The sequence below is a fragment of the Dipodomys spectabilis genome, unplaced genomic scaffold, assembly GCF_019054845.1.
Source record: "Dipodomys spectabilis isolate Male_0828 unplaced genomic scaffold, ASM1905484v1 ptg000096l, whole genome shotgun sequence".
Taxonomy (NCBI): Eukaryota; Metazoa; Chordata; class Mammalia; order Rodentia; family Heteromyidae; genus Dipodomys; species Dipodomys spectabilis.
This window is the reverse complement of record NW_024870773.1, coordinates 22,522,672-22,549,351: the sequence shown is the minus strand read 5'-3', so window position 1 is coordinate 22,549,351 and position 26,680 is coordinate 22,522,672. Positions and strand designations below refer to the sequence as shown.

Genomic DNA, 26,680 nt, shown 5'->3' with positions numbered 1-26,680 from the left:
CCCCTCCCCCACGGTATGGAGCCAGGGCTGGCGGCTCAGAAGCCGCCGCGGAGGCGAAGCCGCCGGGCCTCCGGACTCCCTAAGGATGGCGCCGAGGGTCCCGCGGTGGACGCCTCCGGGCCGGGGCCGGAGGGGAGGTGAGTCCGGGGTCAGGGGGCGGAGGTCAGAGGGCGGAGGTCAGGGCGCGGGCCAGGAGGGGGAAGGGGGCGCCCCGGAAGTGACGGACAGGCCGGAGCGCCCCGAGCTGACACCCCCCCTCACACACGCAGTGGGGCGGGTACCCCGAAATGCGAGGACGGGGCGGACACGCGGGACCGGCAGGCCCGCCGAGGCCCCCCCGCCATCCCACCCGGGGTGCGCTCAGATGGCGGCGGCGTCCCAACCCCCGACGGGAACGCGGCTCCGGAGCAGGGCCCCGGCCGCCCCGCCGGGTGGTGCGGCCCCCCGGGGGGCCGTCGGTGTGGCCGCGCGCGGACGTGGGAAGGGCGTGGAGAAGGTGGGCGGACGGGAGCCCCCCGGAGCGCACCCAGCCCTCCGCCCGCCTCCAGGCGGCTCCATGGTGAACGGTTCCGGTGCCCAGCGCACACTCCCGTCCTGCCAGGACCGGCCAGGACGGCCACTTCGGGGAAACACGGGGAAGATGCCTCACTTCCCCCAGCAAGGCGTTCACGACCCCCATTGGAAGAGCCGGGCTTCCCCACCCCTTCCTTGCTGGGGGGGGGGGGGGGGGAAGGATATGATTGGTTTGAGATTTTAAGGTAATACTTGCTTGACTCTTTCCTCCCGAAACCTTTTCTGTACTAGTTACCGCCTGTATTTACGAGCTAGAGAAAGCTCAGAAAGAAGTCATCTCTGAGACTGAGAACCTGGAAGACACAGACAGACTAGCGATGGGGCCAGGAGAGTTTCAAATGGAGGGAGTGTGAATTCCCTTCTACACGCATTGGATAACACTGTTGAGCGCCTACCCTCGGGCCAGTGGTAGGAATTCTTCGTGGGGCTTGAATTCGGGGCCTGCCTCTCACGCGCTCTTGGCTTTCTCTCCTCAAGGGTGGCACTTCACCACTTGAGCAACAACAGCTCCATTTCCAACTTTTTGGTGATTAATTAGAGATGAGAGTCTCATGAACTTTTCTGCCCAGTCTGACTCTAAACCTCAAACTTCAGATCTCTGCCTTCTAATAGGCAATGCTATTGTATATTTCCAGGATCACAGGCATGAGCCACCAGCACCCAGCTAATAGTGGGAATTCTAGTAAACAAAAATAAAAGCCTTTGATCTTCCGGGACAAATTTTGTTAGGGAAAAGGACGATAATCAAACATAAAATGTTAGGAGTCACATTATGAAGTGAATTAAGGTTGTAGCGAGAGGAATAGAGATGATGGTAAGGAAGGTCTCTTGACAGTGAAACTGGAGCAGAGATCTGAAGGACAAAAGGCACCAAGCCTTTTGGAGGAAACAATGTTCTAAACAGAGAAGCAGCATTAGGGAGGCTGGGGCAGGAGGAGGATCCCCTGTTCGAAGCCACATAACAAATTCCAGGACTATCTAAATGAAACCCTATCTTTTTTTTTTTTTAACAAAATTTAAAACAAGAATTAACAAGATGACTGGTTTTAAACAGGAGCTTTACCATTCAAATTACATTTTTACTAATACTAAAGCTAATTTAGTGTAAAACACATAGTTTGGAATCACATTAAGTAATAAGGAGGTATATTAAGAAGCCAGAGAGAAATCACAGTTGAGTTAAACAAAAACAATAAACTACACAACTGCACAAGATTTATACTGTGTTGATTTATTTTATGCTGTGATTTAATGTTAATAAATGGATATATGGACACAAAATATTCCGACAAATGGACAGAAAAATAATTACTATCATTACATTCATTATTGTGGTCCTGGGTATCAAATACTAGCTCTTGCTCATATGAGTCAGGCCCTCTACCACTATATTCCCAGCTTGACAAATTCATGACTAGATGAGGCCTGCCCCCTTGCATTTCTGTCTTCCCCACCTTAACCTCTGTTTGTAAGCTGCCCAGTGTGTCTTCTGGAAAAGGCACTTGTAATCATAATGTCTCATGAAATCAAAACTTTTCCCACCGGATTTAAAATAGCTTTTATATTTTTAATCTGATCCCTATTTTAAAAAACATTAAAAAGTGTGTGTCTTTCCACAATTTTTTTGGCAGTCAGTACTATCACTCTTGATTTCTGGGCACAAGTTAGTTCCTTTTTCCATGGTTTTCAGAATAAATAGACACTTGTTATTGAAATGGGGGAAAATAGCATTACTGTACAGCTGATTGCAGTTAGTTCAGTTAGTTACCATGCAGTTGGAAATACTTTCCCTGTTTACTTTTATAAATTTTTAGTAGCTATTTTTCTTTCCAACTTTGACTTATCAAGTTCTTTCTAAGTTCGGCACTGTCATTTCTACTGAATAAATGAATAACTTTGGCTTTGCAACTCTTTAAGTATACCTGAAAAGAAATATTTTCTGGATATGTTAAATGTGCCAGTGTAAATACTACTTCCTAATGTAGATCAGTATTACATTAAGAAAAAAAATCTCCTGAGATCATAACTGCTACTTCTCTGTCCCATTCTGACTGTTGGTGCTCAGTGTAGTATACAACAGAACTTTCTTAGAGCAGTGTTTTAAAAAGAGTCATCTATTAAAGGTGTCGCTTAGGTAGCATGTTTACCTAACAAGTATTAGACCCTGAGTTCAAACCCCAGAACTACCAAGAAAACCAAAAAAAAAGTTAAAAAATGATCTTTGGGGCTGGGAAGGTGGCTCAGTGGTAGAGTGCTTGCCTTGCATGCATGAGGCCCTGGGTTCGATTCCTCAGCACCACATAAGCAAAAAGCCAGAAGTGGCACTGTGGCTCAAGTGGTAGAGCGCTAGCCTTGAGCTGAAGAGCTGAGGGACAGCGCCCAGGTCCAGAGTTCAGGCCCCACGACTGGACCCAAAAGAAAAAAAAAATTGATCTTTGTATTCTTATCCTCCCCATAATTTTTATCATCCATAACATACTTCTGAATTGTTAAATGATACCAATTATTTATTTCAGATGATTTATTTGTCTAAAGTGATCCTAAAATGATAAATAAGCAAATAGATAAATAATATGTTTTGAGCCCTGTAAGAAATAAGCCTTATTGTGTTTTGTTTTTTTGGGGGGGTGGGGGGTCCGGTCCTGGGGCCTGAACTCTGGGCCTGGGCGCTGTCCCTCAGCTCTTCAGCTCAAGGCTAACGCTCTACCACTTGAGCCACAGCGCCACTTCCAGCTTCTTTCTTTTTGCATATGTGGTGCTGAGGAATCAAACCCAGGGCCTCATGCATGCAAGGCAAGCACCCTACCACTGAGCCACCTTCCCAGCCCCTCCTTATTGTGTTTTGTTTTGTTCTTTTCATTATTGTGAAAATACTGTACAGAGGGTTAGAATTACATGGGTAAGATAGTGAGCCCATTTCTTATCAAGCATTGTAGCCTCCTGCTTTGTTTCCCATCCCATCCCTTAGTATCCTCCCCCGCCTCCCCGCCCAAAGTTGTAAAGTTCATTTTTCGACATAATGACTTGTACATCTCATTGTTGCAATGGGTCCTCCTGTTTCCCTGTTTTAACAATTCATTTTTTCCCTTCCCCTCCACATATACCAACATCATATATAGTGCTTATTATGTTTTGATCTTTGGGAAATGAATATCTTGAGATCTTTCTGTATTTACCTCGGATTTCTGTTTGTAGGGATTTATTTTCCTGAATCAGGAACTTTGGTGGGAACTGGATGGGTATAGATAGGGAAGAAAAGGCAGTCTGTCCTGCCAGTTTTGTCATTGAACCCTCTGTCATTAGACAGCTGCTCTCTAACCATTGGAGAAGTGTGCTTCTGTATGCTCATTCACCTTGCTAATTGGTATTGGAGCCGCCTCCTAATTGGTCTTCTGACAAGTTTGCCTTCTTCCATCCTATTTAGAAGTGAAGATCAGGTCCACACTTTCCATTTGGAGTTCATGAGATCTTCTTATGGCCTAGTGCTTGCTTGCTTGCTTTTTTTTTGGGGGGGGGGGGGGGGGGAGGCGTGCCCAGACACAAGAAACTACTTGAGGTTTATGTTCCTTGTTTATAATTTGTTTCATACTTAGAAAAGTACTGAAGCTCTAACATTTGGTTTACACTTTTAGATTTTTGAAGAATGCCATTTACTTGTGGTTTTTGGTAAACAGATGGTGAGCAAAGATTATGAGGGCCAAAATGGGAGTCCAGATTTACAAATGATCTGTGGCCTGGCCCAGGGAACTAAATAACAATTGGCCTGAAGTAGCCAGGACTTTATTGATAACTGCCAACTTGTGAATTTTGCTGTGCTTCCTTCTTAGAACCGAGCAGAGAAAGTCAGATATGCACCTTGTCCAGTCCAGCAGCCTGCCACCCCATCCCTGCTCTTAGCCAGCTCACTGGCAGCTCCCCTAGGTCACCCTCCAGTCACGTCCTGACTGAGCCTGCAGTTCCATCTACTATAGCGTTTCACATTCCTCTACCTGTCTTGAATCTTGGCCTGAGTGCTGGGGATGATGGCTAACTCCCTTGCTATTAAGGTCATTCTCACTATTGATGATGTGAAAAGTTATTTTGAGGTATGGGATAATTAAGTGATACATAAGAGAATTTATTGAATATTAAGAACCAGAAATGCAATGTTAAATTTCCATACAATAAACACGATTAAAAAAAAAAAACAAGAAAAACCAGAAATGATAGAAAGGTATACAGTTTTGTAAGTTTGAATAGTCCTTGCCTTTCTCATTTGGTGATTCATCATTTATTTCCACAGAGAAAAATATCTGTTCTTCTACTTCTGTTCTGCATGTCTTTACCTCATAAGTGGTTAACAATAAGTATAGTTTTGAATTGTCTCCCATATTAGCCTGTGTCCTGTGACTTTCTACATGTTTTGTAAATATGGAAACACATAAAATATGTGTTTAAGTTTGTGTTTAGGTTTAGATTTGTGTTTAGGTTTCATTTTTGTCATAAGATTTTCTTCTTTTTTTCTTTATGTTGAATGTAAAGAAAATACAAAAGGAAAAATCCTCAAACAATAAAACTCCAGTCAAATTTTAATCTTACTTGAGATGTTTGTCTCAGTGTATTATTCAAAGATTTTTATTTTATTAAGTTATAATATTTAACAGTCAGAAAAGCCGGGCGCTGGCGGCTCATGCCTGTAATCCTAGCTACTCAGGAGGCTGAGATCTGAGGATCGTGGTTCAAAGCCAGCCCTGGCTGAAAGGCTATGAGTCTCTTTTTCTCCAATAAACCACCAGAAAACCAGAAGTGGCACTGTGGCTTCAGTGGTAGAGTGCTTGCCTTGAGCTGAAGAGCTGAGGGACAGAGTTCAAGCCCCATGACTGACCAAATAAATAAATAAAAGAAGGGATTACAACATAGATGCAAATAACATACTTGATTTTAAGGACATCCATTTTTTAATGAATATTAAATTTTATCAAATTTTTTTACCTTAAAAGTTTACTTGCTGGGGAGGTGAAGGGTAAACAAAGGAGGAGGCTGCAATGCTTGGTAAGAAATGTATGCATTATCCTGCCCATGTAATTGTAACCCCTCTGTACAGTATGTTCTCAAATAAAATAAAATAAAATTTAAAAAAAAAAAAAGTTTACTTGCTGTTTTTTTATCTAACCTATTAATGCAGACTGTTATACTAATAGATTTCATTTTACTCATCTGTTTACATGTTCCTAAGATAAATATTGTTTAGTTTGGTGAATTGCTTTTTCAAGTAATCTGTTCATTAATTTTATATAGATTCTCATTGGAAAGGTTCTGAAAATGGCCAAAACCTATGCTCTGCTTTATTTCATGTATTATCCCACTTCCTGAGGAGACTTAATTACTATAATCTGGCTACTTTACCTGGTTTTTAAACTATGGAAAAGATTTTTTATCTGTATATTGCTTAATTATACTGAAGTTACTCTGTGTATTTATTACTTTAATTTTATATTAACAGATACCCACTTCGGAGAGGTAGTTCCTTCACATTTTTAACACCTGGCCCCCACTGGGATTTGAGTTTGGTGAGTGCATATTTGGGTTTTTTTGGTTTTGTTTCTGGTATGAGTCCTGGGGCTTGAACTCTGGACCTGGGCTTTATCATTGGCTTTTTGGCTCAAAGCTAGTGCTACTTCTGGCTTTTTTGCTGGTTATTTGGAAATAAGAGTCTCACAGATTAGAATTAGAGGCCACCAGTACCTGGCATACCTGCGTTTTCATTTTCAAGGTATTAGATAGAATTGATTCCTTGGTTGTCTTTTAGTCTGATATATAGCTTAGTCATCTGTACTTAGGAATAGGTTGAGAAACTTTTGGTCTCACCGTATGAATGTTTAGGGTCCTGTTTGAATGTTTAGGGTCCTGTTATAACTCCTACCTTTAACTCTTTAATTAGTTCAGTAGCTGCTAGTAATATTCTGTTGGGCATACAATGTAGATAATTATATTGTCTAATGTAATGCTGTCATTCTATCTCTTCCTAATCTGGATACTACTTGTTTTTCTTGTCTGTGTTGTTGAATAAACATAAGAAAAACAGGCTTCCCCTCCATATTTAAAAATAATACTTCAACCATTCTATTATTACATTACATTACATTGTTAGTTCTTAGGTTAAGGTCATTCTCACTGTTGCTGATGTGAAAAGTTATTTTGAGGTGTGGGATAATTGATACATAAGGGAGTTTATTGAATATTGAGAACCAGAAATGCAATGTTAAATTTCCATAGAATAAAGACAGTTTTTAAAAAAGAACCAGAAATGAAAGGTACACAGTTTTATTATTTATGGCACCGAGCTGAATACTAAGATCTACTTTACAGCCAGAGTTATTTGTCTTCCAGTTGATAAATCCTGCAAATCTTAATTATTTGGGACTAAGAGAAAAGGATTGTTTTCCAGTAAACCACCCCTCCTACCCCTCCCAGGATAAATAATATCTATATGATTCTTTTTAAAATGAGTATTTTACATTTCCATACCGATGTACTTTAACCTTGTCTCAAACAAGTCCATATGGCCCTTGACTTAACTTACATAGGAATTCTATTCTGAAAATTTCTCTAGGGTGGAATTTTACTAGGGTGGAATTACTTCACATTAAGAAGTTACTTAGGGTGCTCATTAGGCTCCAAGGACAATTTATAAACATCTCACATCAAAATAATTTCCTTATGCAGATAGTCAAAGTAACTTAACTTTTTAGAACTGATTTTTATGGTTATATGGAGTCTTTGATGGAGTCAGATGCATTTATATGAAAGGATTGAATGTATTTTGTTCTTTTTTGTAGAAAAGAAAACGAAAAGAGAAAGATGATGATGTTATAAGCCTTAGCAGCCTTGATCTGAAGGTAAGCTCTGCTGTATACTTTAGAAGAATTTTATTTCTGCGCAGTAAGAATGAGGAATGCTGGGTTTGGGAGAGGAGAAGGCTTTGTTGAATTTTTTTAAAGTGCAAAACCAAATAATTTTGGCTCGTAAGTGCCTTCTTTTTGCTCTTCCACTTTTTAGTAAAGAATAAGGGGGAAATACCCTTAAAACTATGTTAACCTGTAACTAGTGATCACAAACACAGATGCTTAAAGAGCAAAGGCCATAATATAGACTAGGACCAGAGACAGCAGAGGGACTGGAAAGAGAGACAGTGCCACAATGTTCCTCAAAGAGGCTGTGCTCTATGCTGTTAGCACATTGGTGCACTTCAGTACAGTGAAAGCAAAGGCAAGCTAAAGATAAATACAAACAAAATAGTAGACTTCGTCAACACTATACAAGTCAAATAGAAGACATTATTCTGATAATGCTCAGAGAAACCACTGAAATATCTGGAGTATTTAAGATGAATTATTCATAGACTGCTGTTTATTTAAATACTTGTATTTTTCATACATGAATACATTGTCCTTACAAAATATTGCAACAGCTTTTTTTTTTTGTCAGTCGTGGGGCTTGAACTCCAGGCTTGGGCACTGCCCCTGCGCTCAAGGCGAGCACTCTGCTGCTTAAGCCACAGTGCTACTTCCATGCAACAGCTTTTTAAAAGACCTCTTTTATTGCCTCTTTCCTCTGAAGCAACCAGTTGCCTACAAATCCAGGTGTGTGTGTGTGTGTGTGTGTGTGTGTGTGTGTGTGTGTGTGTGTGTGTGTGTGTGTGTGTGTGTGTGTGTGTGTGTGTGTGTGTGTGTGTGTGTGTGTGTGTCCAGATCTTTGTGAGAGTGTATGTATCTGTGTGTATATATCTTTGTGTGTGTGTGTATAGTGTGTATATATATGTATATACATGTATATATATACACTTTTACATAATGTATATAATAACTGCATTTAACAGATCATACTCTACATGTGCTATCTTATCGGGACATGTAAGGCAACCTAATTATTCTTGATTGCTACACAGCATTCTGCAGTATTAAAATACCATAATCTACTTATTCATTTGAGAATGGCCATTTAGTATATTTTCAAATTAAAAATAATGCTCAGTCATGCTATTCAGTATACACTGTGGAAAACAAACTATGTAACTTGTGGGCAAGAATGGAAGGGGAAAATTGGGAATGCAAAGGAAGAGGTAACATTGTCCAAAAAAGAAATGTATTCATTTCCTGACATGAAAGGGTAACTCCTCTGTACAACCCTTAATAATAATAAAAGTATACTTTAAAAACATAAACAATGAAATAAATAATGTTCAAGTGATAGAGCATTAGCCAAATAAGCAGCCTGTGCGTATAGGCCATGAGTTCAGATCCTACTACCAGCAAAAAGTAAAAATAATGCCTCAGTGTACTTTCTCCTTGTTCATAAAAAGGACCTTTGTTGGTTTTTTAATCTCCAATGTAGATAGTTAGAAGTATAATGATTGAGTTGAAAGTTTCAGTTTTGCTAAAAGTACCCATTTGCTTTCCTAGAAGTTTTAACAAATGTATAGTTTCCTTTCCATTGAAAGCATACCCTCTATACTCTTAACAATCCTATGCTTTATTAGTTTAATTTTTTTCTCCAACTTTGGGATAAGCAACCAGACAGCAAATCAGTAAGGAAACAGAAGGCTTAAGTAAGACTTACACATAATTCTTTACCCAGAAATAGTAGAATATACCTTCTCTCAGAATAGGCCATATATTTGACTAGAAAACAAGTCTTCATAAATTTGTTGGTGGTGGTGGTGGTCATGGGGCTTGAACTCAGGGCCTGGGCGCTATCCCTCAGCTCTACAGCTCAAGGCTAGTGCTCTACCACTTGAGCCACAGTGCTACTTCCAGTTTTCTGGTGGCTTATTGGAGATAAGAGTCTCATGGAGTTTCCTGCCTGGACTGGCTTTGAACTGCGATCCTCAAATCTCAGCCTCCTGAGTAGCTAGGATTACAGGAGTGAGCTACCAGGGCCCACCATGTCTTTATAAATTTTAAAAGATTGAAATTCATACATGCTGTTTTTCTGATGGCAGAGAAATGAAACTAGAAAACAACAGGAAAAAAACTCATAAGTATATGTCAATTAGATGTACACTGTTAAACAACCAGTGGTCAAAGGACCAATCACAGCAAATTAGAAAATACTTTAAGATGAAGTTGGGCATAATGGCACAAGCCTCTAATTCCAGCAGTCAGGAGGCTGAGGCAGAAAAATCATGAGTTCAAGGCCAGAGAGACACAAACTAACTTTATACTTTAAGGTATTAGGAAAGAAAAAGCAGTCTAACCTGAAAGCTAGCAGAGGGAAGGAAAAATGATGTCTAGAAAATGAATACAGGTGATACAACATGGAACTGAAAAAAAATAGGGAAAATCAGTGAGACAAAGCACACTTTTTTGAAAGATTATCAAGATTAATAAACCTTTAGGTAGACTGGCTACAAAAAAGACTTATTTCTAAAACGAGAAATGAAAGTAGGATTATTGCTACTACCTTTATGAAAAGTAAAAGAATTATAATACTGTGAACAATTACTCACCAACCTAATTAAAGTGGACCAGTTCTTAAAAACGTATAACCTGCAAGATTGCCAACCTGGATTAGATCTGTGCATCATTAAGTAACTGTGGCTTTAGGTCATTTGTCCCAGTCCAGGGCCACATGTGTGTAGATTCCATCCACCAGCATTCAGTAACCACTGATGGCAGACAGGCGACACACGGTACAGCTGAGGAAGGTGCTGCAAGGCCACACCATTAGCAAGCTGGCTGGCACCTTGAGTGAAGTCAGAATGGGCTGAGAAAAAAAGGATGCTGGGCTCAGGACCCAGTAGTGTTCTGTCTATGCTTTAGAGCCCCTGAACTCAATTTCAGAAACACAGAGGAATTCCCTCATCATTCTGTTGCCAAGAATGAGTGAGCTTACAGTATATGGCAAATTACTTGTTATACTGTGTACTTGAGATTAAAAAGTCACCACCAGTGGCACAGATGCTACATTTCATTTGCTATTGGTATAGTCCCCACAAAAGGAACTATAGCTTTGAAAATACCAAATGTCTTAGCCAACCTGATGGTTAATCTCATTTTTTTCTGAGTTCATCTTTTCCAAAATGAAATTCTTAACAAAACCTGTAGCCACTTGCATTTTTAACCCATGTAATTTTTTTAAACTCAAGTCCAAAATTAAATTTATCACTCATTCCACTCGTAATTATTGAGTCCAAATGTACCTGCCTTTTTAATGTGTGCTTTTTTTAACTTATTACTAAATATTTTGGAACTCTGGTTTCTCAAAGGTTTGGTTTTCAGTCAGTGCTTCTTTTTTTAGTAAGATCTTAAATTCTATTTTAACTCACGTATTTTTAGTGAGATATACAGTAGATATTTGTCATTTTAACTTTAGAGTTTTAAAATGGAATGGTTTTCTTAGGAAAACTCAAATATTGTGAACTGTGGGATCTTTTCATACATGTATGATTTTTTGGGATACCAGTTCTGGGACTTAAACTGAGCTTTTTTGCTCAAGGCTGTTGCTCTACCACTTGAGCCACAGCTCCACTTCTCGATTTTTGGGTGATTGGAGAGAAGAGTCTCACAGCCTTTCCAGCCTAAGCTGGCTTTGAACTACTATCCTCAGATCTGTCTCCTGGTAGCTAGGATTACAGGCATGATTACCTGGCCATATATGATTTTTACTCTATGTCTAATTTAATACTACAGTAAACTGCTTGTGTCAGAGTTCCAAGGATACATCAAGATACATAGAGTTCATGCTCTAAACTTAACACTACTGTACTGTACAGTTAGCATCCATAAGTTGAAACCACATAGAGTAGGCTACATTACTGTCTTAAGAATTACTGTTGTACACATTAATACTGCTCACCAAAAACTAGATCCTGTTTTATGCTGTTCGTATCAAATACTTCAGATGCTGGCTTTATTTTTCCTATAACACCACCCACTTTCCACCAAAGGCATGCCACCTCTCAACAAATTACCTACTTTATCACTTAAATTAAGCACCTTATATGTCCTTTTCTGGTTTAGGAATATTTTGCCTTGCTTTGAGAACACCAGCTCTGGGTGTTTTCACAAAATTAAGGGCACATCAATGCATGACAAACAGAACTGATGGTGACATGGGACCAAGTGCTTCTATATATCACGTGAACATGTGATATGTGCACTAGAATTTAAAAGTTGCTGAAATACCTTTTGATTGCTTTTAACTTTTTTTTAAGCACACTTGTTCAAGACTGCAAGCAGTAGATCCATGAATAAAGTAAGTTTCCTGTACAAAATCTGAAGGCTGTCTAAGGGCTAAAGATTATAGGATACAGTTTTTACTACAGATTATGTACTTACCTGCCTGTATTGTAGTTGTGGGCTAGTAAATTACTACAGTAACAAAATTGAGGACAGGCAGACCACTGTATTTCACGATATGCCCTGTAGAGGGCAGCAGAGAACTTAGATTTTGTTTCCTCTTTGGTCAAAAGGCTTTCCTAGCCTAATTTCCAACTACTTGTCACTGTTTCAGATAAAAGAAAATGAAAACTATACATAGAAAAAAGTAGAAATTATTATCAAGCTCAGATTTCTATATTCTAAACCATTTTCCACATCAAAAGGAAAAAAGGCAAGTATAGCTTAAGTCCTTTTTCTGTAGAAAGAGTCCTTTTAATGTATTCAAAAGCAAAGTTTTCTTTCTGCTTACCTCTTCCATATTTTAGAAGCAGAACAAAAGAACTATAAGTAATCTTTCTTTGGAAGTCAGATTTTTATCAAAAAGTTGATCCTGTAATCATACTGCACTGTTATTTTTAAATACCTCAGTAAGTTTTTAAGTTTATAAACTTAGACTTTTCTACATAAGGAAAAGATACCAACCTGTACCCCTGCTGTGCCATTGTTGGAAGTTGTGTGAGCAGTTGCTATTAATAACTTGATAAGTAAAGTACTACCTATTGTTTGAACTAAGACCTCTTATTTAACATAAACAACTGAATATACTGTCTTTTTCGCCCACTCTGCACCTTGTATAAAGGCTGTAAGTTAGCTAGACTTAATGTTTTGTGGGGGCTTTTTATGGTTTTGTGCTTTTAATTAAATAAAATAGTGTTAATTAGTGAACATTGATGTAGGACTTCAGAAGCTTTAGATTTTAAACCTCGCTTTACTATTAAAGCACTGAATTTTAGCTCATACTTACTGAGCATATGACTATGTCAGAAAATATGCTAGAGGCTCTCTTGCCTTTTTTCGGCGTGGGGCTTGACCTGAGGGCCTTGGTGCTGTCGCTGGGTGTTTCCACTCAAGGCTAGCTCTGCGCCTTTGAGCCCTAGCGCCACGTCCTGGGAAGGCTTTGTGTGTGCCTTCCTCTCTGAAGATTCATGGAACCCACCGAATTCCTATCTCCCATGGGCCACGGGTGAAGCAGAATCTTTGGATCGGTGCTGCCTCCGTTTCCTCCATCTTAAACAGGTGATACCACCTACTTCACAGAGGTGGTACGATGGCGGGCATAGAGTAGGACCTTAAATTTGCCTTCTGTTTTTTACCCCCTGGTTGGGTTTTGTGGATTGTGTTGTGTTGTGCCAGACCTGGGACTTGAACTCGGGACCTGGGCGCTGTCCCTGAGCTTTTGTGCTCAAGGCTACTGTGCTACCACTTGAGCCATAGCTCCACTTCGGCGTTTGGGTGGTTAAGCTGAGATGAGCGGCTCACGGACTTCCCTGCCCGGCGGGCTTTGAACCCTGGTCCTCGGATCTCCTCCCCGCCGGAGCTAGGGTTAGGGCTGGCCTGGCTCTCGTGTCCTGGGAGGGTGGGTGCGCATGCGCGGTGCTGTCCTTTGGGTGATTTCTGCCGTGGTCTGCCGCCGTTGGACCTCAGATCTTGGGTGTTAAATGGCACCCGGGTCTCCCGCGTCCCGCTGGCACGGCTGTTCTATTCGGTGTTTATGTCGACCCTCACTGGGCTCTTAGACCCTCCGCCGAGCGGGAGATAACGACACGCCCCTTCCCTCTTGGTATGGCTACACTTCAGTCAGAGAAAGGGGAAAGCCTGTCCAGGAAGCCTGGAGCCAGAGCGCAGGAGCCGCTTTCCCCAGGGGAGCACGTGGCCGGGCCGGAGGCGGCCGGGGGCCGACCGGCCGAGGTGTGCGGTGAGCCGGTCACGTGGGGAGGCCCCGCCCAGGGGCGGTGAGGGGCGGGCCCGGCCTGAGGCCCCAGCTGGTTCCCGGGCTCGGCAGAGGCAGCCGTCTGGTCTGGGCAGGAGGCATGGGCGCAGGGTTGCGGCGCGCGGCCCAGCTCCCCGAAGAAAAGCCGGGGCCCCGACCGCGCTTCCTGCGGGGCTGACTCACGTGTGCTCAGCTCCGAGGGTTGGAGGCCCCGCGGTGAAGCATGGTGGCGCACGATGAGATCGGAGGTCTCCTGCCGATTAAACGGACCATTCGAGTCCTAGACGTGAACAACCAGTCCTTCCGAGAGCAGGAGGTAAGACGCGGGCTCGGGCGCCCGGCGCCTGAGCGCCCCGGCCGTGCCCCGGCGCGCCGCGCAGGGCCGGCTCCTGGTGCGTGCTGGGAACCGTCGGACCGCGGGCCGAGCGTATGTGAATAGGTGCCTGTATCGCGGCCCGGGAGCGCGCAGCTTCCTTCCACACTGAAAGACGGACTCTAAATGCGTTTTGTGTCTCCGCCTAACTTCATGCTTTCCACCGTAACGTAGTTGTGCTTGTTAAACTTGAATTTGTATAGTCAAGTCGTAGGTGCTGCTTTAAGAGGAAAAACAAGAACCTTTTCCGCCAAGTTAATGCTAGTGAACAGATTGCAAGTCAAGCCCGGCCTGAGCGCTTGCTTATTTTTCTTTTACATAAATTCACAGTGTGCCACTTTCCTTAAGCTAGCAAGGGTGTGCTAAAACATTTAAGCCAGTGCTACACTGAAATTCTACCCGCTTTGGCTTTTGTTATCTGAAGTCATTTTGGCTTTTTAAAGTCTATATGAAGTTTTAAACAACTTAGTAGTTGATCATTCCATGTATACCACACATATTGCAATGTGGGCTCTTCACATCTCTTGATTGTAGTGGTAGCTCTGGCTAAAGATGTGTCAAAACTAATAATTGTACCTTTTAAATATGTAATGTATACCTCAACACGTCTGTTTGTTATGCATGTACATATACCTTTTAGTAGTTAAAGTTTCGAAGGTGGATTTTTATTCGGTGTTGTTTGCTTTTGAGCTTTGTTTTCTGTTGTTTTGTTTTTGCTTACATACTCTTCAAATTTTATAAGCATTTTCTTTGAGTAGAACACTTGACACAGTCATCAGCACAAATACTAGAAATTAGTCATTTTTTGGACATCAAGAACTAGCCAAGAAAGGCTAGTATCAGAATGGGTCATCCTTCTGTACAGTATTTTTATAATAAAAAACATATAAAAATAAATCCAATAGTAATTGAAATTAAAAAAAAAAGATTGGGTCATGTTTGGAGGCATACCTTTATTTCCAAGATTAAGAACATCAACAGTGTTGTCTGGGTTTTAGAACTAGCAATATATCCTAAACATTTTAAGTGTCTTCTCCCCTCCCCAAGTAGAAAGGGACGAAGTCACATGTGATCATTTTTTCTTTTTAAAACAACTTTATTCTTCTGATTTTAAACTTTTTGCCACACAGGAGAGATTATTTAGTAATACAAAGTGGAGAAAAATAACAAAACACATGCTGACTTTTTTTTTTAATGAAGTTTCTTGACTTTGTTCAATATAGAAGAGACCCCCTCAAATATGCACTCCCAAGTGGCATCATTAGAAAAACAAAACTTTTTACACAAAGCAAAACTGACAACAAAATTTTTCCATGTTATTATGTTTATATACAAGGTACATCCCAATACAAAGACTTCAGTCTTTACAATTTTTTTATGAATATCTGGAAAATGTTTTAAGGTATAAGGTTTTACTTTAAATGGAGGGTGAAAATTTACTAAACAAAGGCTTGATATCAAGGCAGATTTCATGTAATAATACATGTGACTGATTAAACTAGATAGCCTGACTAAAAATTAACCTGAGAAAACAACACCAACTTATATTGGGAGCATTGGGTTTTTTCCTCCTCCAAGTGAACTTTAGCCCGTAAAAGGCTGACTGAAGTCAACTGCAGAAAACTCATTGTGTGTGTGAACTTTGCAGATTTTTTGTTATCCCCACAGTTTTTAGGTTGTCTTTTGGACAGAGGGTATAGTTTCTGTATCCATGTCTTTCTTTTTTAAGCTTCTTATATTCACTACATCAGGCTTCCAGCACTCCAAAACAAATGGAATAACACCATCTCTGAACCTCACTTTGGGTGGTAATTTGATATGCATATTCCTCTTCCTCTTCTCTTTCCTCATCTCCAGATACCAGAACAGTGCAGTCTATTGGGAAGAGAGATCTAACTATTATACCAATTCTTTGAAAACAGTGTCTTAGAAATAAGTCTATAAGGCAGATGTTTATGTTCTAATAACTAAATTCAGATCATTAAAGTGGTTCACCTGGACCTGTAAAGAAGAACAACTTTTGATTGTAACTCATGTAATCCAAATTCTGATCTGTAATCCAGGAGACATATTTTTCTTCCTTCCTTTTAGGTGACTCATGGAATACTCGATTTTTTTTTTTCCACAAGAATTTTCTGAATTTCGTTTCAAGTACTATTTGCATGCATTTTCAATGTTATGCCTTTACATTTCCTAATTATGATTTTAAAATTATTCATTTTTTTCATTTTTAAAAAAACACAGGCTTTTAAGCAGTGTCTAGATATAGACACACAGATGGATTAGATGTATAATATCTGTGTCGTCTGCAGGAATGTTATCAGAGACCCTAAAAAGCATGTGGCAGGAACTGCAGAGGTATCCTCAATCTTCCTTCTCACACTCATTTCCTGACTCTTTTACCATGTACTGTAGAGTTGCTAAACTGAAGAATTACATGTCCTGTGGGAGAAGTGAGACTCTAGTTACTTTTGAAGAATTGTGGAACTTCTGAATCACGAAATACTGCTTAGTCTAATATGTCACCTTAAAGAAACTGCATACACCCAGGCCCAGAGTTCAAGCCCCACGACCGACAAAAAAAAAAAAACTATATAAAGAAACTGCATAAACAAAATCTGTATTGTTTCATAGACATGCTTTAATATGCAAATTCATAGCTTTCATTTTAAATATCAAAATTTTGAATTAATGGGAAATTTAATCCTATAAAGATAAGAATTTTGTCATTCATTTGATTGCAGCTGATAGATACTACCCAAAAAATCCTTTCCTCCTAGCTAAACTAATTTCTCCTTTCAAATTCAACAAAAGCACCTTTTTAAAAGTTCTTAAGTTGAAATGAAGTATTTTATGATTTCTGGGAAGCCAAATGGGTTATGCTTTAAACAAGGAGGCAGGCTAACCTCTGCTTCCAAAGAGCAGAGCAGAACTTTCTGACAACTGCATCTGGGTAACATTGGCCTGCCTTGCTTTGTGAGGTAATTCTATCTCCATTCAAATAGGAGCCCCTTTGTACTGTCTTTACTAAACGGAAAGGAATGTCTTGTGCTGGCCCCTGCACACGCATGTGTCACTCAGTGCTCACAGACGTGTGGTGAAGGCATTCACACATGTCCTCTGCTCGTGGCTTGTGCTGCTTCACCGCCTCAGACCTTCATCTTCAGCTTGTTTAGTGTTTACACATTAGAAGCCTTACAGTCAGTTTTACTTTGAAGTTAATTGAGGGGTGGGGAGCATACAATTTTGACCTAGTAAAGCCATCAAACTTGTGAATTTTCCTTGCTTGCCTGCAAAAATCTCTTCAGTAGTTCAAATTCCTTGATGGTTTTTAAAATAATTAAAGTAATTATAAAATTTAAGAATATATATCCTAAATTCTCATCAAATTAATTATGACATGCCATAGTCTTGTTTCAAAGGCACAAAATTCCAATGATTATACTCCATTAGAAGTATAAGGAATAGATGTATGACTTGTCATTCTTTATTCAATAAATATGACTCACCTAATGACATGCCTCCATATAACTAGAAGTAAAATTAGAATAATAAAATTTTTGTCAAGTTTTAAAGATGCTTGAGGCATGTTTGCTACACTGTATCTTAAAAGCAGTAATAGCTATTTCTTCTGAAGTTGTTATATTTTTTCCCCTAAGTTAGTAAAGTATGAGAGTGAATATTTAGAAAGCTCTGTGTTTATGTAAAGTATGAGAGTGAATATTTAGAAAGCTCTGTGTTTATGTAAAGAGTGGAAATATTCTAAGAAAAGTCACATTACTAAAACTTGCTGTGGAGCAGACACTGTTCTGCACTCTTTACTTGTGTAAAATTCACAGACTTAAAAGAGACATTCTGATCATTAGCCATATTTGACAGGTAGAAAAACTAAGCCTGGGAGTTCTTTAACTATGTCCCTGCTTGGCTTCAACACTTTTTGACCCATGTTTATTTTAAGGTTATACTTAACTAAAATAGTTAAGAATGAAATTGTAAGTTCCTGTTATTCAGTCATGTTCTACTTTAACAGGGAAAAACAGCAATCATTTCCAGAGTTCCTTTTTTCTTTATCTTACAACATACAAATGTTGTTTTGTAAGAGGGCTTAACTTTGTCCAGGCTTGTATGAAATCCTTGCACCTAAGCACACATTTAGTGTAATTGGTTTTTGTTTTTACAGGAGCCAAGCAATAAAAGAGTTCGACCTCTAGCTCGGGTCACATCCTTGGCAAACTTAATCTCTCCTGTAAGAAATGGAGCTGTCAGACGTTTTGGCCAAACAATACAGGTAAAAAGAGGAATGGGAGAGAGATGTAGTCAGGTGACTTCTTAGCCTGAAAGTTGTGTTTTCCTTGGAGCTGTACCAACATGTTTGCCCTTCTATACTGAAACATAAGTTTTCTTAATGAAAATCACTGGCAAGGAATATTATTATCAAGATAGTGTTTGATTTCACTAATCTGCTTCTTATATCAAAGATATATTTGTTTTTATTTCCAAAAAGTAAATTTTTGTTACATTTAAATGTTACATTTAAATGATAGATTGTTACTTAAATTGTTGCTTTATGCACTAAGAAACTCTCAAAATTGTGTTTTTAATTTGCCTTTGTTAACATTTTCTAAAAAGAAACAATAATTACTGTAGCCTGTAAATCTCATTTTTCTTCTGGTTCCCTCCTCTAGTCATTTACCCTTCGAGGCGAGCACCGATCCCCAGCCTCTGCCCAGAAGCCATTCAGCAGGTCAACAGTCCCCACACCTACCAAGAGAAGAAGCAGTGTGCTGTGGTCAGAGATGTTAGACATCACCATGAAGGAATCTTTAACCGCCAGAGAAATCAAACGTCAGGAGGTACATTGGCATACAAACCAGAACCATAGTCATAAAGACCCCTTTTTGAAATGTGTGATTTGCCCGAACAGCAAACTTATGGTCTATAGCAAATTTGTGTTTGAGCAGCCACCCAGGCCACATGGTGAGAACAACACTTTGTGACGGGTGGTGGTCATAAATTACATAGCTGGTGGTTAAAATTATAAAACATGGCAACCCCTTATTTCACATTCCATCCTGAATTATAGTTTTCAGAGCAAAGCACTTAAATAAAGACCTGTATAAAACATCGGTTAAACAGTGTAAATATCAATTAAATGATTTTCTTTCCTCAGAGGAAGGAATGGCCTCTGATGTTTGCTCTATGTTTTGTAGGCAATATATGAAATGTCTCGAGGTGAACAGGATTTAATTGAGGACCTCAAGCTTGCAAGAAAGGTCAGTAATCACTTTTTTTTAATCTTGTCCTAATTCTTAAAAATAAATTCTAGAGGCTACGGTTAACCTTCAGAAGAAGGAAAGTAAAAATTACCTACTGGTAAATACATATTGTAGGTGATGTTTTATGTACTTCTCTTCAAATGAGTATTCGTTAAGAGAGTCTTTAGGAGATTTACAAACACTTTCTTGGATAAAGTCCATGTAGCTATAGTGTGTCGGGTACACTCAAGTGCGTTTTCTTTGCTCAATCTTGTGTGACACGTGTCTCCCCCTCTGATAGGCCTACCATGACCCCATGTTAAAGTTGTCTATCATGTCAGAAGAGGAACTCACGCACATATTTGGTGATCTGGATGCTTATATACCTCTGCATGAAGGTTAGATATGGTCTTCATTTTCATTCATACCTGAACAGCACTAACACAACTAATTTTCAATATATTCAATTAGAAGACAAAAATTAAATACTAATAATATATACCAATAATATAGTGCTGACCTATTTCCTTAAATAAACATATTATTGATCTGTCTGATGTTTTTACACTTCAGATTTGTTGGCAAGAATAGGAGAAGCAACCAAGCCTGACGGGACAGTGGAGCAGATTGGCCACATCCTTGTGAACTGGGTACGTAGCAGGCTGGCTCAAGTTAATAGTTTAAAGACTTGCCATATTGTGATTTCTAATGGATATCAGATCCATTTGATTCCCTAATTTGATTCTTCGAACACTAAGGCATTAAATCAACTAGATTTAATTTAAATCAATTAGATTTATAAGTAATAGTCTTAAGAAAAGAAAAAATTTTATGACCTGTACAGTTTCATTTGAGTCACAGGTTCGTTTGCAGCTGTGTTTCTGCTTGGACAGAACCCCCACATATACTGCTAGTTATGGGTTGCGTTCTGCTGTGCCTCCCACGTGCAGGGCTCTGTCCAAGCAATGGTTCCTGGGGACCTAGAAATGAGAGACAGACTGGGCATTTACAGCCAGAGTTAGGGTTGGTTAGTGATAAATGTAGTCAAAGTCCCTCGGGTGGCCTAGGAACACAAATGAGTAGCACCTGAGTGAGACGGAGGAAGAAGAATGCATAGCTCTCTAACTGAATTCAGTCCAATTAGGGAACTTAAAAAAAAAGCATTGCACTGTTGTCCCAGTGCCATCTGTGGAAAGTGTCCACAGCTTGTGAAAACTCAAGTATAGCCCCACTGTAGTTTTATCCCTGTGTTTATTCATACTTCTGGTCATAACAAAAATGTGTGACACTTTCTCTTTGATCACTCTTTAGTTACCAGGCTTGAATGCTTACAGAGGCTACTGTAGCAACCAGCTGGCAGCCAAAGCTCTTCTTGATCAAAAGAAACAGGATCCAAGAGTTCAAGACTTCCTCCAGCGATGTCTTGAGTCTCCCTTCAGTCGAAAACTAGATCTTTGGAGTTTCCTAGATATCCCTCGAAGTCGCCTAGTCAAGTACCCTTTACTGTTAAAAGAAATTCTTAGACACACTCCCAAAGATCACACTGATGTTCAGCTTCTGGAGGAGGCAGTAAGTAGTCCAATAAATGAGTCTCATTTTTCAAATTTAAACAATACATTGCCCTTAGAAAAGTATAGAATGATAGTCTCATGTCTTGCATATATTAATCAGCATTGTTTTGTTTTTTTTAAGTAGCCACCACACATTAGCATGTGTGTGCACGCATGCATGTGTGTGTGAGTGTGTATGTGTGTATACATATCTCTTTGTTTTGTTTTGTTTTGTTGTGGGGCCTGAACTCTGGGCCTGGGCGCTGTCCCTCAGCTCTTCAGCTCAAGGCTAGCACTCTACCACTTGAGCTACAGCACCACTTCAGTTTTCTGATGGTTTTATTGGAGATAAGAGTTTCGCAGAGTTTCCTGCTCAGGCTGGCTTTTTGAACTATGATCCTCAGATCTCAGCCTCCTGAGTAGCTAGGATTATAGGCATGAGCCACTGGCACCCAGCTATGTATACATATCTTAAGGGACTTTTAACTGGTCTTTTTCACTGAGTAGCAGGTGACTTTTGACTACTCGCCCAGTTTTGCTGGGGTACATCTTCATCTGTAAAAGGAAGGTCTTGTAGGCATTGGTTTCTAGAGTTCCTTCAGGCTTTCACTTGAAGTTTTGTCCTGTTACTTTATGGGAGAAAGCTAGATGGGTTAATGTGCTAAAGTTGCTCCATCAGTATTGTGATTGTTTTTAGGTATTGATAATACAAGGTGTTCTCTCTGATATCAACTTGAAGAAAGGTGAATCTGAGTGTCAGTATTACATCGACAAGCTGGAGTATCTGGATGAGAAGCAGAAAGACCCTAGGATCGAAGCAAGTAAGGTGCTCTTGTGCCATGGGGAGCTGAAGAATAAAAATGGACATGTGAGTGCATTTTCATGCTTGCAGGAAGTAAGCCAGTACTTTCCTCCTCTTCCCTGCTTAAAATGTTTAATACAATTGTTTAGGCGGGTTTGTCAAAATAAACTCATAGCATCGTGAGAGAACATAATGAAAGATTACTGATTATGTTACCAGCTTTGATCAAGTAAAACTTTGGTTTATGTAGTTGTGGAAGAAATACCATGACTTCAGTGTCTCCACAAATTAAAAAAACTTTTGTTTCCCAGTTTAAAGCATTAAGTCAGCTTCTGTGGCTAGAAATTACTGTCTTAAGTTCCATAATGTTTAATAGAAAAGTGTATCCTGCCGAGCATGCTGGGGCACACCTCTAATCCCAGCACTTTAGAGGCTAAGGCATGAGCACCATGAGTTCCAGGCCAGCCCAGTCTACATAGTGAGACCCTGTCTTTAAAGAAAAAGCTTGATTTATTTTCAACACTACTTAACACATTTCTACAGCAGACGGAATTTCAAAGTATCTGCTAAAATTAAGTCTAATCAAGGAATGGCAATTTTTTTAATTTGAATCAGATACCTCAGGCTTCCATCACAAGGCCCAATTGTTCTAAAGGCTTAAATTTGTGTGATGAAAATAGAACCTTTAACACTATTGGTATGCATTTTTAACCCCTATTTTATGGAAAACTGAGGTGTATGGTGTTTCAAGTCGAGTTTCATCTAAGAGGTTTTGTGCCATGTGTTTTAACTCAGTTTTATGAAGAATTTTAAGAGATACTCTAGAAATAAATGATGTGATTAACAATAGCAAGTTAAGTTTATAACAGCACCTGTCATTCATTTAAAATCCTAAAGCTCCATTTTAACAAAGCATTTATTTCCTGTTTCTCCAGAAACTTTATGTTTTCCTGTTTCAAGACATCTTGGTTTTGACTCGGCCTGTTACAAGGAATGAGCGTCACTCATACCAGGTTTACCGACAGCCAATCCCAGTGCGGGAGCTGGTACTGGAAGACTTGCAAGATGGCGACGTGCGCATGGGCGGTTCCTTCCGAGGGGCCTTTGGCAACTCAGATAAAGGTAGTTTAAAGAAACATAAATGACAGTCCAAGCAGGAAAGTCTACAACATTTTTATCACCAATGAATCATAAAAAGCTGGAAGTGGTGCTGTGGCTCAAGTGGTAGAGCGCTAGCCTAGAGCAAAAGAAGCTCAGGGACAGCACACAGGCTCTGAGTTAAAGCCCTGAGACAAACAAACAAACAAAAAGAAACAAATGAACCTAGTGGATTTAGGGTTACCCCTTAAGGATTTTCCAAAGAAACGCTTCCTATGGCGACTTTTTTTTTTTAATTTTTATTTATTTTTTATTGTGAAAATACTGTACAGAGGGGTTACAATTACATGGGCAAGATAATGAGTACATTTCTTATCAAGCATTGTAGCCTTCTCCTCCTTTGTTTCCCCTTCCCATCCCTTCCCAGCCTCCCCCCCCCCATCCCCCTCACCCAATCCTCCCCACCCTATGGCGACTCTTAACAGTGGCAAGCTGCATCATCCATAAGTACCAGCAATGGTGCTAAGATTCTATGGCCACTCCTCAGAATCAACTCTCTGAAATGTGATTTTCTTTTTCTTTTTTTTCTATTTTTATCTTTCCAGCTAAAAACATCTTCAGAGTTCGCTTCCAAGACCCCTCTCCTGGCCAGTCATACACTCTCCAGGCCAATGACGTGTTCCATAAGCAACAATGGTTCAACTGCATCCGCACTGCCATCGCCCCTTTCCAGCATGCTGCCACTTCGCCAGAGCTGGAGGGCTTGCCGGAGCTCCATGAGGAGTGTGAGGAGAACAACCCTTCTGCCGGGAACCTGGGAGCCCAGAGAAGGGCATCTGTGGTTCCTGGTGTGATGCAGGCAGAAGGGGAGGAAAGCAAACTGGAATGTGGCTCCAGCGTGCAGGCAGCAAGTGGCTCTAAGCGTGTCAAGGCACACCGCACCCAGCCTGGGTTCCGCCGCGCCAGGGACAAAGCCCAGACAGGTGGCAAACGGAAAGAGACTTTGGTGTAAAGGAAACTGTATTCCCTGGCGGAAAGACTGTTTATTTATAAATGTGTACAGATTTCTCTTGCAGTGGGAGCATTGTAGGGTTACTTTGTACCAGCTGTAACATGTTCATGGATTGGGGTTGGGATATTTTTGTTTTGTTTTGTTTTGTTTTGTGGGGTTTACTGGGGATTTTTGTTTTTTATGTGTTTTGGTTTTTTTTTTTTTTTAATGGCAGCTAACAATGCACAGATTACTGTTAAAATTGCAGGGGGGGATTAACCTTTTTTAAAGATATTTTCTTAGATTATTAAGAACATGAAAGAAAGATTGGTATTTTTAAATTAAATCAAATGGGTTATCTCCTAATTCTGGACTCATCATGAGACTATCCATCAACACTTAGAATTTTGCAAATAATAGAGTTCTGCTGGTGATCTTGAATATACAAGTTTGAATTGAAATTTTGACATTGGCACCTAAAATCTACACAGAATACATTTGAAATATTTCAAATTGTACATTGAAGCTAAGCTCCCTTACAAAACAGCCCATAAAACTTTTATATTTTTGTTATCAACTGGAATGCTTTCATTTTTCACTGCACATTCATTCCTCATTTTTCATTCATTTATCCTGCCAATTATTTAATTTTTTATTGTAAACTAGTTTTTAGTATTTGCTTTTATTTTTTTACTTTGATGCCTTTTAAAATTGGCATGTTTTTTGTTTCCTTCTTGATAAAAAAATGTGTGTATGCGTGTATGTATATATAAATATATATATTTGTGTTTTTTTAAATCATAATAACCAAGTGAAACCAAGCCATACTGTTTTTGAGCCAATTAAGAAAATTACAATGTTTACAGTGTAGCATTTCACGACGGTGAAGACTCATGAAATGACTCGCTGTATTCTAGACTACTAAAAGAAAACCACTTTCAAGGAATTGTGACGGATGTTTTTATGTTGTCTGAGAAGAAAGAGACAAGGTAGTAAAAGAAAAAAGAGGGGAAAAGAAAGTAGTTTTGTATTAAAGTAAAAATATCTGGTTGTGCCAGAATGTGAAAGAAGGTAGGAAAAGTTCAACTTGAGGGTCTGTAGTAAGTTGTAGGTGGTGAAGGGGATGTGAATTTTATTTGCCTGGGTATATAAAGCCTGCAAATGAGGAAGCTGAAAAGAAACTGAGAATTGTGCTGAAAATTGGACCATAGTAGATCCACGTTGGTCAGAGTTATTCATAAGATGGAAAGAAGACTGATGAATCCCCACTGCTGGAATTCGAGTCTTCAAAGGGAGAGGGGGGGACTAAACCCCTATGTCATTGCAGATGCACAGTGGTAATGAGTTCAATGTTAACTATTCCGTGAAATACATTTGCCAGTGGAAATTAAAATTAGAAGCTATGACTGTAAATAGGTCAATCAAATGATTTCTCTGTATAAATGAATTATACAATTAAAAAAGCACACACATAATCACCCTAAAGGTTTCTTGCCTGGTGGATCTTTTGAGAGCCTCACTGGGGCTTGGTGGGAAGGTATTCATCAACAAACCTTACAAAAATTACAAACATCACAACTAATTAAACCTTTGATGAAATTCATTGTTGGTTAGCGCCAGTGAATCTAGTGTAATCTTTTAAGGACTCGGTGTAATCAGAAATATCAGTTTTGTTTAAGTCATCTTCCCTCTTGCTGTTTTCTTTCTCAATCCTAAAATGTTCTCTCTTTTTTTTCCTTTTTGACAGTTTTCAAGTCTGAGCACTCAGCATCTTATGCTTTGTGGATATCTTAGTAGCACACTTTGTTTCCTCTACCTGTATACTTTTTTCCTGCCACACAAGCATAGACACAACACTCCATGTGAACTGAAGCAGTGAAAAAGCACGTGCAATCCCCCATTACCCATTAGTTTGCTTTCTATGGCCCAAAAATATAAATGGAAAATTCTAGAAGTAAATATTTTGTGACTTATTTAAATTTTCCATTCTTTTGAGTAGCATGACAAAACATCATACTGACCTACTCTAAATCCTTTTGGATATGACTCACCACTGTCCAGAGTTTCTGTGCTGTACATATTACCCACCCAGTTGTCATAAAGCAGCCATCTTGGTTGTCAAATGGACTGTAATGGCATCACTGCTTGTGTTCAAGTGAGCCTTACTTTATTGAATAATGGTCCCAAAAAAACAGTGACATAAAAGAGGCATCAATCACAAATCGGCAGAATAGCAATGTTGCAGGGCTTCTAGGCAATAAGAGACAGGGTTAGGTACTATCCATACGTTTTCAGGCATTTACTGGAAGTCAGAACTCATCACCTGTGCCTAAGGAGGGAATTGCTAGAAAGCTTCCGGATCTCCAGGGTTAGTACCTCCATTCAACCTGACAATTTCCAAGGTCAGTTGGTGTCAGTTCTGTTGTACAAACAAAGTAAGACCACACTAGCTAGATTTAAAGGATTCCTATAGAATTCTGATATCTCAATGGCTATTGTCTGGGGCAAGTGTAAGGATTTCTGCTTCCTTCTTTCATGGAACAAGGCAAGCAGGAGTAGATCCACCCATTCAGATCTAGAAACCCACATGGAGTGCTGAGTCTGATTCTCTCTTTGCCAACTAGATGAGGAGTTTTACAACCACTCTTGTTTCATTCTTGTTCCCTTCCACTTTTTCTGCCACATCAATTGCAAGGACATATTAGACATCATTTTTAAGTAGTTGTACCAAGGAATTTCCATCCAGCAAGGCAGTTTACGAAAGCAGGGCATCTTGGTCAATGTTGCCCCTTCCAACATTCTCACCGCCCCTCCCACCCTTCCTTCTCTTTTTAGGTTGTAAGTACATTATGGGTAATTAACTACATTTCTTTTTGGACGATAGACACCAATCATATTTGAGGATTG

General features: G+C 39.8%; 1 protein-coding gene across 2 annotated transcripts; it reads left to right on the top strand.

The window, feature by feature from the left end:
• Positions 1 to 24,442, top strand: Net1 (neuroepithelial cell transforming 1). 2 transcript variants are annotated; one of them, XM_042686112.1, is made up of 12 exons: positions 1 to 137; positions 6,056 to 6,122; positions 7,392 to 7,451; positions 18,258 to 18,365; positions 18,763 to 18,930; positions 19,288 to 19,350; positions 19,634 to 19,730; positions 19,906 to 19,982; positions 20,644 to 20,901; positions 21,580 to 21,750; positions 22,620 to 22,806; positions 23,388 to 24,442. In XM_042686112.1, the coding sequence occupies exons 1-12, from the start codon at positions 16 to 18 to the stop codon at positions 23,792 to 23,794; spliced, it is 1,785 nt and encodes a 594-aa protein (XP_042542046.1). In that variant the 5' UTR covers positions 1 to 15; the 3' UTR covers positions 23,795 to 24,442. The 2 variants fall into 2 exon arrangements, with proteins under 2 accessions (XP_042542046.1, XP_042542047.1); XM_042686113.1 differs by lacking the exons at positions 1 to 137; positions 6,056 to 6,122; positions 7,392 to 7,451 and adding an exon at positions 13,775 to 14,020 and having other exon boundaries at positions 23,388 to 24,441.
• Positions 24,443 to 26,680: the final 2,238 nt, after the last annotated feature.

Coding starts and splice junctions, on each gene's coding strand:
- Net1 (XM_042686112.1), top strand. CDS start 16: ATGGAGCCAGGGCTGGCGGCTCAGAAGCCGCCGCGGAGGCGAAGCCGC. Junction 6,123..7,391: donor CCCACTGGGATTTGAGTTTG/GTGAGTGCATAT, acceptor TCTTTTTTGTAG/AAAAGAAAACGAAAAGAGAA. Junction 18,931..19,287: donor GAGAAATCAAACGTCAGGAG/GTACATTGGCAT, acceptor TATGTTTTGTAG/GCAATATATGAAATGTCTCG.